Source organism: Ammospiza caudacuta, chromosome 9 (genome assembly GCF_027887145.1).
Source record: "Ammospiza caudacuta isolate bAmmCau1 chromosome 9, bAmmCau1.pri, whole genome shotgun sequence".
NCBI lineage: Eukaryota > Metazoa > Chordata > Aves > Passeriformes > Passerellidae > Ammospiza > Ammospiza caudacuta.
Window position 1 is genome coordinate 6,569,594 of NC_080601.1, and position 18,835 is coordinate 6,588,428.

At 54.6% G+C, this 18,835-nt stretch overlaps 1 protein-coding gene across 1 annotated transcript; it reads right to left on the reverse strand.

Moving 5' to 3' along the window:
• Positions 1–17,892: 17,892 nt before the first annotated feature.
• Positions 17,893–18,552, reverse strand: LOC131561392 (bcl-2-binding component 3, isoforms 3/4-like). Its single transcript, XM_058810676.1, has one exon. It carries the CDS (start codon positions 18,550–18,552, stop codon positions 17,893–17,895), a length of 660 nt encoding a protein of 219 aa, XP_058666659.1.
• Between the last annotated feature and the right edge of the window lie 283 nt (positions 18,553–18,835).

The following is an 18,835-nucleotide window of genomic DNA, read 5'->3' on the forward strand; positions in this document are numbered from 1 at the left end:
AGGCTGAGCTCCCTCTGCGGTCAGAGAGGGGAGACACCTTCCTGTGCAGGGAACGCTTTCCCAGCCGGGTTTGCTCTCCTGACAGCTCCAGTCTCGCCTCTGCAAGAGCAGAGCACGCTGTGCCCCCAGGGCTTTGCCGCTGGCAGCACTGGGAGAGATCCTGGGAACACTGGGAGGGAACTGGGAGCACAGGGAATGCCAGGAGGGAACTGGGAGGGAGAGTGGGAGCGGCGGGAGTGAGCAGGAAGGAGCACTGGCAGGGATATCAGGAGTCCTGGGAAGGAACAGCGCTCCCAGCTCCTGCCCAGTGCTCTCCCCATCCCTGCCGGGGCTCGCCAGGAAGAGGGAAACTGGCAGGGAACTGGGAGGGAAGTGCTCAGCACTGTGCGAGGGGCAGCAGCCCCAGGGGTGAGCAGTGAGGAGGGGGAAGTGCCCCCAGTCCCTCCCCAGTGTCCCCAAAAATGGGATTGAAATGGAGGGGGGAAAGCTTTTCTGTAATTGTGTTTGAACTGGGGAGGATCCCCATTCACCTGTCATTTGAAGGAGAATGCCCCTTTTTCATCATTTTGGGTGCCTCCCTTGGTGGCACCTCCGTTTTCCATAATTTTCATGTTGAAATGAAAGGGGAAATCTTTTATATTGTTGTTTCAACTGAGGGAAAGAGCCCCATTTTCATCATTTTCAGGTTCAAACTGAGGGCAAACACAGCTGTCCCTGGTCTGAAAGGGCTTCCTTTGAGGAACCTCTGGATGTGCCACTGTAAGAGTTCCATCGAGGGGGACCCTCCATTTGAAGGGACCTTCACAGATGAAAAAGATGTGCAAAAGCCCCCAGAATGTCTTTGTTGAGGTAAATTGAGGAGGGAAACTGCATTTCTCCTTTTTTAAGGTGACTAAATTGAGGAAAAGCCCCCGGCTCACGTTTTATTCGGGATTAAACTGAGAGGAGACCCTCCGTATCCATGATTTTGGGATCTAAATCGAGAGGGAACCCCTGTTCTCCCCTTGATTCAATCCTTTGAACTGCCGACAAGAGAGAGTTTACCCTGGGCTTATCCTTGGTTTACCCACCCCAAGATTCTCTGCCGTAATTCACTGTTGACAGCCCCAGAAGCTCGTCCTCCCACGCAGGTGCGGCGCTTTTACAACGCGGGATTTACGGGAAAGGGACAGAGGTGACCCGACGTGGCCTCTCCCCTCCTCCCCGCCCCTCGCTGATTCGCCGCACGCTGATTGATCAAACCGGCCAAAATCCCTCCCACACCGACACCGGCTTAAAACTGCGGCAGCAGCGGCTGTGCCCGCTGTGTCTGGCCGGCACCGGAGCGGCGGCACCCGGAGCTCGGAGGCGGCTCCAGCCCCGGTGGGACCGCGGTCGGTGCTGCCCCAGCTCGGGGCTCGCTGCGGGCCGAGGGGCCGCGCTGAGGGCCGGGGGGTTCTGCCGAGTTCCTGGTGCCGGCTTCCCCCGTGTGCCCCCTGCGCTGGGATCGCAGCCGAGGGAGCGGCTGCCCACACTCACACAATCACAGAATCTCTGGGCTGGGTTGCAAGAGACCTCCAAGATCATCGACTCCAACCCAGCCCCAACAGCTCAACTATACCCTGGCACCCAGGGTCACATCCAGTCTGTTTTTAAAGACATCCAGGGATGGTGACTCCACCACCTCCCCAGGCAGGGCATTTCAGTTCTTTATCACTCTTTATATAAAAAACCTTCTTCCTAATATCCAACCTATATTTCCCGTGGTGCGGGTTAAGGCTGTCCCCTCTGGTTCTGTCAGTGCTGCCTGGAGAAAGAGCCCAACCCCACCTGAGCACAGGCACCTTTCAGGAGCTGTACAGAGTGATGGGGGCACCCCTGAGTCTCCTTTTCTCCAGGCTGAGCACCCCCAGCTCCCTCAGGGGTTCCTCACAGGCTTTGTGTTCCCAGCCCCTCTCCAGCCTCGTTGCCTCCTCTGGACGCGCTCCAGCGTCCCAACGTCCTTCCCAAGCTGAGGGGCCAGAGCTGGACACAGCACTCCAGGTGTGGCTTCACCAAGGCCAGGCACAGGGGCACAGTGACCTCCCTGCTCCTGCTGGCCACACCATTCCTGATCCAGGCCAGGAGCCCTTGGCCTTCCTGGCCACCAGGACACACTGCTGGCTCACGTTCAGCCGGCTGTCACCAGCACCCCCAGGTCCCTTTCAGCCTGGGCATTGCCCAGCCACACCGTCCCCAGCCCAGAGCATGGCAGGGGTTATTGTGGCCAAAATGCAGCACTGGGCACTTGGATTTATTAGACTTCATCTCCTTGGACTCTGCGCATCCATCCAACAGTTCCAGGTCTCTCTGCAGAGCCCTCCTGCCTTCCCACAGATGCATACAGGTCCCAGCTCAGAGTCCTCTGCAGATTCACTAATGAAAGCCTCAATGCCTTCATCCACGGGGTCAGTGCAAACACTGAACAGAGCTGGCCCCAGCCCAGAGCCCTGAGGGACACCCCTGGTGCCTGGCCCCAGCTGGATGCAGCACCCTCAGCACCACTCTCTGGCCCATCCAGCCAGGGCTGAGCCCAGCACAGAGTGCTCCTGTGCCAGCCCTGGGCTGCAGCTTTTCCAGGAGGGAGCTGTGGCAGACACTGCCAAAGGCCTTGCTGGAGCCCAGACAGACACATCCACAGCCTTTCCTGCACCCACCAGCAGGGTCACCTGCTCATGGAAGGAGACCAGCTTGGTCACACACACCCCAGCCCTCCTAAACCCCTGCTGGCTGCTCTGACACCCTGGCCATCCTGGAAGTGCTGCCTGCTGGAATCAATATGAACTGCTCCATGACCTTACTGGGCACTGAGGCCAGGCTAACTGGCCTGGAATTGCCAGGATCCTCCTTCCCACCCTTGCTGTGGATGGGTGTCACACTGGCCAGCTTCCAGCCATCTGGAACCTCCCCAGTGAGCCAGGGCTGTTGGTAAATGATGGAGAGCAGCTTCCCAAGCTCACCTGCCAGCTCCCTCATCCCCCTGGGGTGGATCCCCTCTGGGCCCACAGATTTATGAACATCCAAGCAGCTCAGCAGTTCTCTGGCTGCCTCCTCCTGGATAACAGGGGGCCCATTCTGCTCCCTGGAACCATCCACCAGCCCAGGAGGACACTTGTCCTGAGGACAAGCTGTGTTCCCACTAAAGGCTGAGGCAAAGAAGGCATTGAGCACCTCTGCCTTCTCCTTATCTGCAGTTACTAAGTTCCCTCCTGCATCCAAAAGAGAACAAAACCTGTTCTTAGCCTTCTTTTTACCATTAATATATTTGTAAAAACCAGTTTTTATTATCCTTTACAGAAGTTACCAAATCAAGTTGAAACTGAGCTTTGGCGTCCCTGATTTTTTCACCTACATATCATGGTAACCGCTTTAAAAATTTCCTGAGAAACCTGACCCTCCATCCAAAAATAACACATCCTCCTTTTTAACCTCGTTTCCCACCCCGACTGGATGTTTGCCCTACTGACTCATCATTGAGCGGGCCCTTTTGAGCGCGCCCTGTTGAAGGCCCTCCGGCTACGCGCCGCCAAGTAACTAAAAGCCGGACCCCACCCCCGAAAGATTATAAATAAGGGCCGATGCCGCGGGGGAGCCGCGTTCGGGACATTGCGGAGCGGCGGCAAAGGCGACGCACCGGGGGCAGTGGCGGCGGAGCTCGGAGGCGGGTCCAGCCCAGGTGGGACCGCGGTCGGTGCTGCCCCAGCTCGGGGCTCGCTGCGGGCGGAGGGGGCCGCGCTGAGGGCCGGGGGGCTCTGGCGAGTTCCTGGTGCCGGCTTCCCCCGTGTGCCCCCTGCGCTGGGATCGCAGCCGAGGGAGCGGCTGCCCGCGCTCTCCTCCTTGCCCGGATGGCCGGCATGGAGCCGGTGCCGCGGCAGCGATGGCTCATCGCGGCTGCTCTCGCTAGGACGGAGGCGGCTGCTCCGTGCCCGGCACCGTTCCCGCCCGTGCGGCACCGGGCTCGGGGCCGCTGCTCGGGCGGGAGGTGTCCGTGCCCGGCTCGGGGCTGGCACGGCATGAACTTGAACCCAGTGCCTCAGAGCCCAAAGCGCTGCAGGCGCCGAGTGCGGGCACAAAGCGGCGCATGCAGCCTGCTCCGGGGCCGAGGCTTCTCGGCGCTCCGCTCTGTGCCGGGAGCCGCTCCCTGTGCCCAGGCAGGAGCCGCAGCGGCCGTGCCGGCGCTCGGTGTGCCCGGGCTCCGAGGCGCCGGGGCAGGGAATCATGCGGGGCACAATGGTGAGCAGCCCGGGGCTGCTGCTTCTCGCCCCTCGGCAGGCGGACTCCGAGCCGCAGCTGCCCCGGGCCAGCAGCAGCCGGCAGCTCGCAGGCGCTCTCAGCGCCCGGCCCGGCACGGAGCTGGGCTGCAGCGGCTGCAGAGCCACAGGGGCCGCGGCTGCGGCCACCGCAGAGCTCCCGGAGGCTGCGCTTGTCTCCGCACCTGCTGCCGCACCTCTGGGCAGCGGCGACAGCGCAGCCACAGCTGCCACCGCCCTCCTGAGCCCCCGCACGGCCGGCACCAGCAGCGACCTCTCACCGTGTCCCTTTCAGGGTGCCATCAGCGCGGCTGCAAAGCTGTTCCCGAGGCCGAGCTCCCAAAGGATCTGTCAGCATTCCTGATGTCTCGAGAGCAAGGTGCTGCTTCTTCCAGCCAGAGAGATGACACCTCTGAGCAGAAGAAGAGAGAGTTCTGCTCCATGAGAGGAGTTGAGAATGAGCATCTCCAGGAGGAACCAGCAGCCGCACTTGCACACTTGCCTGGGGCCCAAGAAGCCTCTTGGCATAAGCAGGGGGATGCCACTTGCGAGCATGCAGTGAGTGCAGATGTGGAGAATGGATTCTGCACCAAAAATGGGAGTGTGAGGGAGCCCCTGGCTCGCCAGGGCACAGGAGCAATGGGCAATGAACAGAGAGGGAACCTCAGAAGATTACTGGGTGAGTACAGGGCCACCCCTGTGCTCTCTAGGCAGGCGCCCGTGTCCCCTCCCAAGGCCAGGGCTGGCAGGTGTGTGGCTGTTTCCCGATGTCTGGAAGAGGCCTCGTGCTCTGCTGGGCCCCATCTGTGGCTGGAAGCAAGAGCCCCAGCTGCCCCCAAGGCTGTGCAGTTCTCCTGCTGCAGCCTGTGCCCACAGCTGTGTCCCTGCCTGTGGCCAGGCTCTTGGCTCTCTGGCTGCCAGCTGAGGGAGGCCCACACTGCCTCAGGGCTCCCTGCTCTGCTCCCTGGCCATGGGCTGAGCAGATTGCGGGGCCGGCTCTGCTTCTGGCAGCCAGCAGCTCTTTCCTGCTCCAGGTGAACGGTTCAGGTGCCATCCCGTGGGCACGGCGGTGCTGATTCTGCTGCTCCTGGTGCTGGTGCTGGCTTTGGGGGCGGCCTTGGCTGTGCTGGCAGGTAAGGGAGGGGCAGCAGCGTGGGCCCAGCCCCTCGGGGCAGAGCGGGCTCCCTGCTCCCTGCCCAGGGGAATCCTCAGAGCTTCTCCTCTTCGCCCTGCAGCACCACAGGTTCCAGTCACACCTGCGACACCGCTGTTGGTTCTGGGCTGTCCCCATGGCTGGATTGGGTACAATGGGGTCTGCTACTACTTCTCACGGGATTACAGCACGTGGGAGCAGGGTCAGGAACGGTGCTCCGAGCTCAATGCCTCCCTGGCCATTGCCCAGGATGAGGAGGCCATGGTGAGTGAGGGGCTGCGGGCGCTGTGGGGTGGCTGAGGGCAGCCTGGGGGCGCTCCTGGGCCGGGCTCGGTGCTCGCAGGGCCGGGGCTGCAGCCCTGGGCCGGGGCCTTGCAGGGAAGGAGCCCCGGCGTGCGGGGGCAGCCCCGGGCACGTGTCCCCCCGAGGGGCCGGGGCAGCTCCCACTCCTCTCTCCTGGGCAGGATTTGCTCTTCCGCCTCCGCGGGAACGGCGATTTCTGGCTCGGGCTGCGCAGACGGGGCGAGCGCCTGCACTGGGGGGACGGCAGCAGCTACAGCTCCCGGTGAGTGCCGGGGAGCCGGGCAGGGCCTGGGGGCACAGGGGCACAAGGGCTTCCCCTGGCAGCCAGCGCTGCCTCTGCTCCTCCCTGCAGGGTTCCTGTCCTCGGGAATTCCGACTGTGTGTACCTGGCTGACAGGAGATTCAAGAGTGGAAACTGCTCACATCGGCGGCCGTATGTCTGCAGCAAGGCCCAAGCTCCCCTGTAACAGGGGCTGCACAAAGGACCTTCTCCACACTGGGCAGTGCCAGCTTCACCTCTGAGCCCAGCACAGCGCTGTCCTTCCTCAGCTGCGCCCTGTGCCTTGCATTTCCTCTCAGGGTCACCTCAGTGCCTCTTCATCCCCAGTGCCAGCGCTGGGCTGGGGCTGCAAAGGAAAAGTCTCTGCAATCCATCCTGCCACCGATGCTGCCTGCAGTGAGGGCATTGCCCTCACGATACAACAAGCTCCAATGTGAAATCCAAATCGGCCTGGGGTCTTGGAAATCATCACCAACTGGCCAGAATGGGACAGTTTTGAACTGTCTTTGGAAGAGGAGGAAGAACCGCTGACGTGCTGAGCAGGAATCCCACTTTTGGCACCGGGCACCTGACTGTGGAGAATAGTCTGTTGTCTCTTTATCTGTGTGTCTGCTGGGAAGGATCTGACTGTCCTCCTGTGGGAGGAATGCCAGGCTGGAGCAGGATAAGGATTTGTCTCTCGGAGGGAGAAGCAGTGACATGATGTGACTGTAACCCCCATCCCTCTGTTCCACTGTGTGAGGAGGAGGGAGAGGGGAACAGAGGACAAAGCGAAGCCCAGGAATGAGAGAACAGTGTGGAGAAGGTCCATTTTTTGAGATTTGGGGAACATCTCATTTCCTTGTTCTGATTTGTTTGATAATAAATTCAATGAAATTTAATTTCCCCACTCCGGGCCTGTTCTGCCCATGATGGGTGAGAGATCTCTGGCTGCCTTTCTTGAGAGCCCCGAGCCTTTCCTGCTGTGTTCTGTTGCCTGCCCAGGAGCAGGAGCAGAGGCTCAGAGCGCTTTTGCTGGCCCCGGGCACCTGGCCTGGCCCAGCCCAGCCCCAGAATCCCTGCCAGCATTCCCTGCACCATTGCCCGGCCCCACGGCGGCTGCGGCTCCGCGGGCAGGCAGCTCCAGGAGTTCAGAGTGGGCAAAATGGGAGCGAGGGACAGGAGGCAGCTGGTGCCAGTGGGGGAAATGGCTTTGCTGGAGCTGGCAAGGAGAGGAGGAGGAGGGAGAAAGTGCTGCAAAGTAAAGGGGAGACAAAGAGGGACAAGGTGGTGGGGATGGCCATGGGCATTTTGCTTTCCAGTTCTGTGTGAGGAAAGGAAGAACTGTCAAATCCATGCAGGAAAAGAGGGGAGAAATAGCAGGTGGTGGAAATCTCTGACAATTGGGATTCATTTGATCTGCCTGAACTGCAAAAGCCAATAGTCTGAGCACCACCAGTGCTGTGATGTGCCTTGCCCTGCCCCTGCCCTGGCTGCAGCAGCCGCCTGTTGGGACGGGCCCTGTTCTCTAAAGGAGCTGCACCCAGGGACCATTGGGGCAGTGCTGGTTACAAAGTAAAGCACATAAAAGGGTGGGAACTGTGAAGGGAATGAAATAGAATGGTATAAGAGAAAATGATAACAGAACTGCACCAGGAATGGCCACCGACTGCTGTCACTGACAGAGCTGCACTGAGGGACGGCCACACGTTTCCATTCCCACACGGAAATGCTGGGACTTGCCTTCTCCTCAATAACCATCAGTGGCATTTCCAAGGCCAGCAGGTACACTCAGAGATGTCCAGAATCATCGTTACAGGGGAAAATTGGGGTTGGCATTTGCTGTGACAAACACCAGGAAGAGCACAGCAGCAGAAATAGGGATTTCCCAGCTCCCTCCCTGGGAGAACAGTATCAGCACAGGGACAGAAAATGCTGATAGAACATCCTTTCCCACTGCTCCCTGTGCTCAGCTGGAGGTAGCATCCTTTAGCTTGTGCTCTTCAGTGGGTTTACCCATGGAAATATAGCAGAGGGACGCAGAAGATTTACTAGCATGTTAAAAAGAAGCTGAAAACCCAGGAAGGATGACATTTGGGATAGGGACACAAGCAAATTCACACATCATATGACAGTTTAATATGGCTGCTGTGAGTATGCAGCATGGAGGACAGCTAGATTAAACTAGAATAGATTCCAAAACTGTTTGGCCTTACAACTGCAGGTAAGGTTAATAACCCTCACCAATTAAAAAATAAAGGAAGCCGGCTCAGAACTAATTTGGATCACCATCCCTGCAGCCATTGGGTATCACAACTCCTTGTCCCCACCAAACTACAAAGGTTTTCCTGGAAATCTCTCATTTTCTGTTTCCTACCTGCACTCAAGTGACCTGTGTGATCTCTCTGAATGAACTGAGCTTTCCCTTCACAGCAGCTCTGCTCTTCACTTGCCAGCCTCGTGCCCTTGGCAATTTCCATCTGGCAGCGTTGGCCTGCTGAAGGAGAGGCTCTGTTCCAAACATGCCCACTTTGCAGCAGTGCCCCACGATGGGATGTTCTCCTGCCTGGACTAATCCCTTTGCTTCTCAGCTCCAGCTGCAGCCCACAAACCTGGCAGCTGTTCAGGAGCCTTTGCCATGGCACGGCCCCACCCAGCTGATTGCCAGCCTGGCAGCACAGTGGGCACACATTCCCAGCCCTGGCCGTTGTTTCCATCCCGCTGCAAGGAGCCCAGTTGTTCCCCAGTGTTCCTGCAGGAACCCAGGCCCAGGGGTCTGTGGGGTTTGCAGGGGCTCTCTTGGGGGTACCTGGGGGTGTCTGTGGCATTGGGGAGGGGGTCTGAGCTCTGGGGGTGTCTCTGGGGCTCCTGCTCTTTTCCCCTCATATTTCCCATTCTTTTTCCTCTCATGCTTCGCACCCTTTTCTCCTCACCTTTCTAGAGCTTTCTTGCTTCCTAAATACCACCTTTACACCATTTTGCAGTCTCCATTTTTTAAGTCTTCCCCCCTTACCCCTCGTTTTTGCTGCCTGTTTTCCTGTTTTTTTCTGCCCTTCCCCCCTGTTTTTTGCTGCTTTTTTCCCCAATTTTTGCCATTTTTTTCCCCCTCCATTTTTTTCTTCTGCCCTTTTTTTGTCACCTGTTTTGAGACCTTCTTTTCCACCCCTTTTCTAACAAACTTTTTTCCACCTTTTTTTTTTTTTTTGCTGCCCTTTTGTGCCTCTTTTTATCAGCCTTTGTGGCCCCTCAATATAAATCCCTCAATGGAATCAGTGGGGGTTTCTACCAATTTCAACCCTAAAAATAAGGCACAACAGAGATTCCTTGTCAATTTAAACTGAAAGATTATGAAAATTGAAGGTTTGCTCTCATTTCAAACCCATAAAATCCCATCACAAAGAGTGTTCCCTGATCAATTTCAGTAAGAAAATGGGGATTCCCCATCCATTGATAGCCCTGAAATAATGGCCAAGGCAGGGTTCCTTTCCATTGATACCCTCAGCATTGCAGGTGAATGGGGATTCCCCCAGGTGAAACGCAGACAATAAGGGAAAATTAACCAGTTAAACAACTCCAGAATACACTTGGACAGAAATCCATTGAAAGGGAACCACACACCACTTTCCTTCCCTAATTAATTCCATCAGGCTTCCTTCACTGAAAACACTCTCAGAATTACAAGTGGAGATGCCTGGTGTGTTACCTCAAAGCAGAGGAAGAGGCAGCATGGAAATGCTTCTTCTGCCATGGCAAACTCTCCTGGGAGCACTCCCAGAGCCTTGCAGGGCTCCCCTGGGAAGCTGCTGAACAAATGGGAAGAGTTGGGATGAGCAGAGCCCCAGAGAAATCCCAGCCCCACTGATGGAAAAGTCAGATTATCCAAGCAGCAACAGCAGCTGGAGTGTTTGCAAAAGAGCAGCTTTGTTCTGAACCCAGCTTAGGAGTTCTCCTCATGCACTAAGGGAGCCCCTCCATCTATTTGGACCTTTTCTATAGCACAGGCCACACAGCAGCTCAATGTGATCATGTTCTTCAACTTAATTATGCTTTAAAGTATCTAAACTTGATCTAGCTACTCATCAGTAGAGAATTTTATGTATTTTCAGAGTAAATCACCTTCCCTGGTCAAACACCAACCCTTCCCAAGGTTCAAGTACCTCTGTTTTCCACCACTAACTGCTCATTAGCCTTGTCTCAATTAAAAAACCTCTGTTAACCCCATTTTTCCACCACAGATTTGTCTGAGTCTCTCTCACCTCACAGCAGTCCAAATTCCTTGAAATTTAGCAGAACCTTCTTCACACTTCCCAGCTCTTGCTGTCCATCTCTAATCCCTGTCCAACCTGCCAGTGCTCTCCCTGAACTGCTGACAAAGTGAATTACACAACATCAGTGCAGGACAACTCATTAATTGCTGAATGAAAATAAAATAAAGAGAAATTAAGAAGCTGATTTGGACCCAGCAGGACTGCATTGCTGGTGTTTGTGTATCAAGAATTTCTATCTATTTTATTGCAAATTTAACTTGTTGAAACTAAAGTAGTCATATTTAAAATAGATTTTTCATTCCAGATGCAAGCAATATGCTGCATGCCTTCCAGCAACATTTTCACTGAAAAAAACCCAAACTGCTCAGCCTGGGCTCACATCATGCCAGCAGTAGCTGTATATCAACATTCAGCAGTAATGGAATTCATTCAGAAAATGAACAATTACAAAAATACTTTCACTCCAAGAACTGAGGAAGTTATGCATATCTTCAAAAAATTCAGTAATCACGTTGTATTTTTGATTTTATTGAAATAAAATTCCAAAATACTTCTGGCCAATATTTGTTTATTTGATCCAATTACTCTTCCTGCAATGTGGTATTTCCCGACCTGCCCCTGAAGGCAGCAGCATTTTCAGAACAAGAACTGCTCCCCACATATTGAACCCACTCAGCAATGGGTAAAAGGACATTTTAGAAACGTAGCAAATTGGATCACTGAAAGGAAAAATGGGAGAGAGGTTTTGTAATAAAAGAAAACATCATTTGAGTCATGCATTCAACATCATTTTTCAGTTTTCTGAAATTGTGTCAGCACAGGGAAAATCTCATTTCCACCCAAGACAGTGTGCAAACAGAAGCTTTTGCAGATGAATTCACTCTGCTGAAGTGACACAGAATGAACAGGATGCTCCAAATTCAAACCTTTGGCCTCTTCTCCCCCATCCTGCTCGTGTGTCTGTGCTCCATCTCCCCAGCAGCCATGTCTGGTGCCAAGGCTCTCCCTGCCTTGCTCAGCTGCCAGGGAGCTCTGAGCTCTCAGGTAAATTCACCCCCAGGCTCTGTAAAATGCTCGAGGTGGGTCCTGCCAGGCCAGCCTGGGCACTGTAGGACTCGAGCAGGTTTGCCACCAGGTTCATGTCCACATCCAGGGCTGCCAGCTCAGCAGCCTCAGCTCCACAGTCAGGGCCAGCACTCTCACATGGGGCTGCTCCAACAGAACCTGCCTGCAGGAGTACAAAGAGAAAGCTTTATCAAATTGCATGAGCAGATTTAAGGGAAAAAAAAAAAGGGTAAATCACAGGAGAAAAGAAACAACAATTGTGCAGCCAACAAAGTCCAGTACACTCCTGAGTCCTGACAGACAGGAATTCAGACACCAAATGCTCATGCCAGCTGGAAATCACCACTGTCCATTACCCAGATTAGGTTCCAAGAGAAGGACACAAAGTGTTGCTGAGTTCTGGCTCAGCTTCCTATGGGAGAAAGCTACTACAGGAACTCACAAGTGAAGCTGCAGCTGCTTGCCCTACTACCAAAAACAGAGAAAAGATGGGCAAACTAAAACTAAGCCTTGGAAAAGATGGGCAAATTCCAAGCTTAGGTAAGCTTTAGTTTATAAAAAACGTAAGATGGTGCAGGTCCAGCACACTTTGCCTGCACGTGGGAAGGTTCCAATCCCATTACTCAGAATGGCCCCTTGCAGCACATTTCCTGCTTGGAAATTACTGCTGCAAATCAGAGCTCAAGGCACACTCACCCCTCTCTTGTGGCTGCTGAAACTTTTCCCAACGTTGCTCTGTGCCAGCTCACGGTCCATCTCCTCCATGTACGCCTTGAGACTGCCCACGAGCTCCTCAGGAGACACCTTCTGCTCCTGCCTTCCATTCCCAGCATCCAGCTCTTCATCATCCTCAGCTGAGAAACCAAACTCCTCCTCCTCATCCACATCATCAGAATCCAGCTCCTCCGAGTCTGCCCCTGCACATGATTTGGTGTCAGTACAACAGCAAAGAAATCCGTGCTGGCTTTTGTTTCAAAGAAAGAAGCAATCTCACCTAAAATTCTGTCCAGGGCTTTGGTAAAAGAATCCACATCAAAGGTAACTTGGGATTCATCAGATGACCTGAAATATAAAAATATTTTTAAAGAAATAAGGCTTCTATGCTTGCCTAAGCCTGACACAGGCACAAGCCATAATGATGTCTCTCAAGCCAGGACGGAAGTTGGGACATTTGAATTTAAAAGTCCTCAGAAGTCTGAAGCCTGTGTGCATTAGACATCAAACAGTGAGTGGAAGAATTCTTGGCAGAAAAAGAGAAAAATTGTGAAGACCACAAAACCCAACTGAGGGACAGAGAGCAGCTCAGCTTGCAGCACTTGAACCTGCACCAGTGCCAGAGTGGCACCAAGCTGATTTAAAGCAAGTACAGGGTCACTGCTCTGCCTTCGCTTCAGGCCCTGCTCAGCACAGCACCTTCAAACTCTGATTCTCTGCATCACAGAACCAAGCACAGGGCTGCAGCACAGTGCAACATTCCACACCAGAGCCAAACTCCAGGTGCTACTACCATGGCATTTCTGCTCCTTCGTGCGTGGACACTTTGGACACAAAAGCCTTCATGCTCTCAGCAACTGTTTCCAAGCCATAGTTTTGCTCCTCCTCTTTTGGGGAAGGAAGGGACTCATTTCTTGTCTCCTTCAGCATCTGATCCAGAGCACCTGGTGTCATATCCAGCCAGCTGTCATCTGAAAGGACACAGCACAGATCTGTTACTCTGCACAAGCCTGCTGGTCCACAGGCCCAAACCAGCTGACTGACAGGGCTGCAACCATCCTGCAGCTCAGTTCTGCAGTTCAGCTCTTGTGCTGGTCCTGGCTCACACACAGCAAAGGCACAAAGAGGCTGAGAAGAACTGAGTGCAGATTTCTTGTCACTACTTACAAACTCTGCTTTGCAGAGCTCAAACTCAGAGAGACCATTCAGTCACTGAGAAGCCTTTGGCCACTCAGTGGAGGAAGAAAGGCTCACTCTAAACTGGGAGAGCCAACCCAGTGTTTAGTCTTGAGGAAGGCTGGATTTGCTCTCCCTTCACAGCTGTCAGCATTGCCCCTCTCCCCCCACAAATAACCATCTGTAATAGGAATAATTCCCCATCCAGCTCACCATCCTCTGCAGGAAGACAAGCTGCTTCTCTCTCCAATTCCTTCAGATCAATGGGGGTTGTCTGTAGTAGTGCCAGGATTTCATCACCTGGGCTCACTTCATCACAGCTGGAAGAAAAACCAAACTCAATTTACTGAAATGGATTCAATGGGATCACATGCTCTGCATTCAGGTTTTCACTTGAATTCTTAATTTTTCCTTCTGTGCAAACACCTCAAAAAGGGCAATGAATCTGGGGAAGTACCAGAGCACTACAAAGAGCATTGGCCAAGGCTCTTTTCCTTTACATTTCATTTGCCTTGGTAAATATTAAGATTACCAGATCCCAAACAGCACAGACTGGAAACTCAAAAAAATAACAGTCAAAATATTATGGGCTGGCAAAGCCTCAGATATTTCTGTAGTGATTTAGTTTTTGGATTTGATCTTCCAGAGATATCCACAGCCAGCTCCTTGAGCAAAGGAGACAGATTACCCTGTATTCATTATTCACTGGGACTGCTTTTCAGTGGGACTGCCCTCGGTTCCCGGCCGCCGGTCTCTCCTCCAAAGATCCCAATTCTCGGCGCCGTGTGCCCCTCACATGGCCTCGGTTCTCCCTCACTCGTTCCCGGTTCGACCCCGCCGGGTCCCCCTCATAGGCTCCCGGTTCCCGGCCACCGGGTCTTCCTCACACCGCCTAGCTCCCCCTCACACACTGCCGGTTCCCGGACGCCGGATTACCCTCAAAAGATTCCGATTCTGGCCGCCAGGTGTCCCTCACACTCTCCCGATTCTCCCTCACATGCCCTCGGTTCCCGGCCGCCGGGTCCCCCTCACACGCTCCCGGGTTCCCCTTCAGATGCTCCTCGATTACGACCTCCAGATCCCCCTCACACACCCCCGCTTTCCCCTCACACGCTCCCGGATCCCCCTCACACTCTCCCGGTCCCCGGCCGCCGGATCCCCCTCCCAGTCCCCCCACTCCGGGCGCTCCTCCCGCCGTGCCTCCCGGCCCGCTCCCGGCTCACCGCGGCCCGGCGCGTAGCGTAGGCGGAACGGCTGCCGCTGCCACACGCAGGCGGCCAGGAGCGGGGCCAAGCGCACCAGGGCCAGCTCAGCGCAGCGCCGCAGCAGCGCCTCGCCGCCCGGGCCCGCCGCCGCCGCCGCGATCAGGTGGTAGCGCACCGCGTCCTCGGGCAGCGCCCGCCGCCGCAGCGCCTCCATCGCGCCGGGGCCCAAAGCGCTCCGCCCCCGGGGAGGAGCGGCGCGATGGCGGCGGCGGGATGGCGGCGCTGAGGGTGATATCGCGATACGCGCGGAAACCGGTGCAGCCGTGAGTGGCCGCCGCTGCCCCGGTGCCGGCGCGGCCCCGAGCCCCAGCGCGGTCCCGGTCGCGATCCCTCGGCCCCGCTCCCGGGCCGGCCGCCCGCGCTGCCCCCAGTACCGAGCAGGGCCCCGGGACGGCCCGGTCACCCCCTGTCCCCTATGGGAGATGGTTCCCGGCATTCCTGAGCACCGGTCCCGGCCCGACACTGGTGGGACAGAACGCGATTAAATAAGACCCTGTAACCGGCTCTTATCCCCTGACCCAAGAGTTGGGTCAGTTCTCACTTACTCGGCTCGTTTACTCTTGTTGTATTTAATTTTATTCAGTGTAATTAATCTATAGGGATAACAGCGTCCTCTCTGCTTTTAGGGAGCTGTACCTCAATTCGCAGCATCTTAGGTTTAAGTTCAACTGATTTTGATCCAGCTATTGGTATAGGGTCAAATTGCCAAGTCCAAAAGACTTGAATATAGTTTTGAGGCACAAAATACCTGGGTTTGTTGGCAATTTTCTGACCAGGTAGAGCCAGGGCCTGGCCAGAGCCCAGTCCCTCAGTGGGAGGGTCTCCCTCACACACCTTAAAAACAAATCTCTCAATAATAGCAGCTATGAGATGCCCCAAACACAGCAAACTGCTGGAGTGCTCCTGTGAGAATACCTGGGGCTGTGTCTGATTGCCACAGAGCAGGAGCAGCCTTGCCCTCAGCAGGTCACAGCCCTGTGCCATGAGGATGTGGCACAAAAGGGTCGGGAAAGACCACAGGACCTCAGCTCAGATGAGGCTTTTGACAGAGCCCAGAGATCTCATCCTGGAACTATGAAAACACAAGAAAACCACGAGACAGCCCTGGGTCAAGGCACAGCAATCCTGCTGGAACAAGAGAAGGGACTAAAGGCTGAGCAGGCAGTGCAGGGAACGGCTGCAGACAGCCTGTTTGTCATAGACATCTTTTGTGAAAAATCCTTTCTTTAGGATTTTTCTCCCTTCTGATAAGCTGTGGCCTCAGCAACAAATGTAAACAATGGTTATTTGCTGCTGTGGAATGTAACAGGTGGATTCGTGATTGGTCTCCTGTGGATGTTTGGATTTATTGATCACTCACAGCAGAGCTGTTCTTGCTTTCTGCCTGCACACAGAACTTTGTTATTCCTTCCTTTTCTCTTCTTAGCTTAGCTAGCTTCGGAGAACTTTTCTCTCTATTCTTTTTAGTATAGAAATAATGTAATATATCTCATAAAATAATAAATCAAGCCTTCTGAACATGGATTCAACATCCTCGTCTCTCTCTTCACCCTGCAACCCTTGCAAGCCCTGTAACACCTGTTCAAAGAGATGCATCTGCAGCTGCAGAACAAACAAGAGAGATCCCAAAGTGACACCATGTCTTGTAGATAGTCACACAAAGATATGTCAAAGTTCATGAAAAGCCAGTTATAAATAAGGTAATAATACCTTATGAATAATGCCTGTTATAAAAATGAGTGAATTCACATGATGGAACCAATCTATCAGCAGTGACTGTCTCAGGAATTGGAGACAATATTCTTCCAGCATTCCTGTATCCACAGCAATGAAACACTGAACAGCTGACAATGGATAACAGCCATAATGTAGAACAAGCACCCACTCTCCTGTGTTATCTGTGGGAGATAAAGCAGAAGAGATCACAATCAATGATCCTGTCAGGCAGTGCAGCACTGACACCTGTGCAATCTGTGAGAGGATCAAGGGCCCAACAAACTGTATCTTCTTCTGTCCAAAAGCAGGTGTTTATCAGTGTTTCATCACAGCTGCCTCACTAGGATCTGTCTTATCTCTCGAAGAAAATAACCACATCTTGCAATGTGAAGAAACATATTTAAACAAAATGAACTTAGGGCCTAAAATTAATTGCAATGTAATTCAATGTCACCGCAGTAGAATTAGAGGTACACTTAAGAGAATTTAAGTTACATCTCTAATACCGAGTAAAAGCTGATCTTAATATAACTGGAATAGAACATGAAATGGCTTAAAATGAAGGAGACTGAAACTTGATCTCATCCCAACTCAGCAACACTCAAACCTGACAGAAATCCACCTCAACGTAAATGACTCTTAACAAAATTAACTCAATTGAGTTATAAAACATAGTTTAACATCACTCAGACATAGCTTTGCCTAGTCTTACGAACACTAAAATCAAATTAAAAAAAAAAAAAACAGAACCAAACTAACAATCAATATCCATAAAAGTTCTGGGTACTACAATATGTAGCTTAGTCTGCTGCTATTAATATCAAAAGGTGCTGAAAATGTGAACCAAGCATGCTGAAATAGTGGTCTGATGGATTTACTGGAGGGATTAGAAAAGTGTGACAAATACTTTGACCCTATGTAATTTAAGATCGAGGAAAACTCATGGTAGCCACAAATTTTAAGGAACCATAGATTTACTAAGACTTTTTAAAGTGCAATTGTACCGAAAGAAACAACAATGTAGAATTTGAAAAGTGTGCAACAAACCATGAACTTCTCGAGATTGTAGTTAGTGTAATAGCATATGGTAAATGTTATCAGCATTTCTGTTAAAGAAATTCGATTGTGTTGTGCTGGACATGATAATAATGACAAGGCACTGCATTTACCTCTTTGAATATCTCCAGTAACAATTCTCAGAGAAATCAGAATTCACGAAAAACTCAAGATTAACTTTAAAAAACCATTTCAACACATTTTTAAGGCATTCTAGAACACGTTCTATGAGGCTTCAGTACCAGGGGCAGTCAGAGCCCTTCGGCAAATGCCGGGGGTTCGCCCCGCCGCAGGGCTGGGGAGCCACGGGGGGAGTGAGTTCGCCCGGGGCCAAGCGGAGCCGCCGGGCACAGCCGAGCCCCGGGAGCGGGGAAAGCGCCGGCGGCAGCGAGGGCAAAGCCGAGCTGGGACATAGCGTGGGCTCAGGATGATGCGGGGCAGCCCCCGGATTTTCCAATGCGCTCAGCCGAGCCAAAGGGTTCAGGTCCCCAAATCCGGGTCGGGAGCGACGGGAGGCGCCAGAAAGGAGAAGGAACCGATCCTGGAAAATGCAGCGGGGAGCGCTGGGGAGAGGGGCCGGGGCGGGGACGGGGAGCAAAAGGGCCGCGCCATAATTGGCCGCGTTCCGCATATGATTGGTCAAATCGGCTCAAATCTGAGGCGGCACCGGCCGTGCTCGTTGTGTCTGGCCGGGATGGGAGCAGTGGCGGCAGCGCCCGGAGCCCGGCGAGGCGGCATCCGGAGCTCGGAGGCGGCTCCAGCCCAGGTGGGACCGCGGTCGGTGCCGCCCCAGCTCGGGGCTCGCTGCGGGTGGAGGGGCCGCGGTGAGGGCCGGGGGGTTCTGCCGAGTTCCTGATTCCGGCATCCCCCGTGTGCCCCCTGCGCTGGGATCGCAGCCGAGGGAGCGGCTGCCCGCGCTCTCCTCCTTGCCCGGATGGCCGGGATGGAGCCGGTGCCGCGGCAGCGATGGCTCATCGCGGCTGCTCTCGCTAGGACGGAGGCGGCTGCTCCGTGCCCGGCACCGTTCCCGCCCGTGCGGCACCGGGCTCGGGGCCGCTGCTCGGGCGGGAGGTGTCCGTGCCCGGCTCGGGGCTGGCACGGCATGAACTTGAACCCAGTGCCTCAGAGCCCAAAGCGCTGCAGGCGCCGGGTGCGGGCACAAAGCGGCGCATCCTGGCTGCTCAGGGGCCGAGGCTTCTCGGCGCTGCGCTCTGTGCCGGGAGCCGCTCCGTGTGCCCAGGCAGGAGCCGCGGCGGCCGTGCCGGCGCTCGGTGTGCCCGGGCTCCGAGGCGCCGGGGCAGGGAATCATGCGGGGCACAATGGTGAGCAGCCCGGGGCTGCTGCTTCTCGCCCCTCGGCCGGCAGTGTCGCTCTCACGAACGCGCGTAGCGGCAGGAGCGGCTTGAAGTGCAGTCTTCAGGGGGCAGCGAGGGTCGGAAGTGTCTGTGGGCTGGGCAGAGCAGCGGCGTTGCTCTGGGTGGCGGGAGCGGGGCCACGCCCAGGCGCTGGGGGCACCGGGCCCGCAGCGGCACCCCCCTCTCTGCCAGCGCAACAAAAGGGGCGCGGCGCGGGGCGGGTGGCGGTGAGCAGGC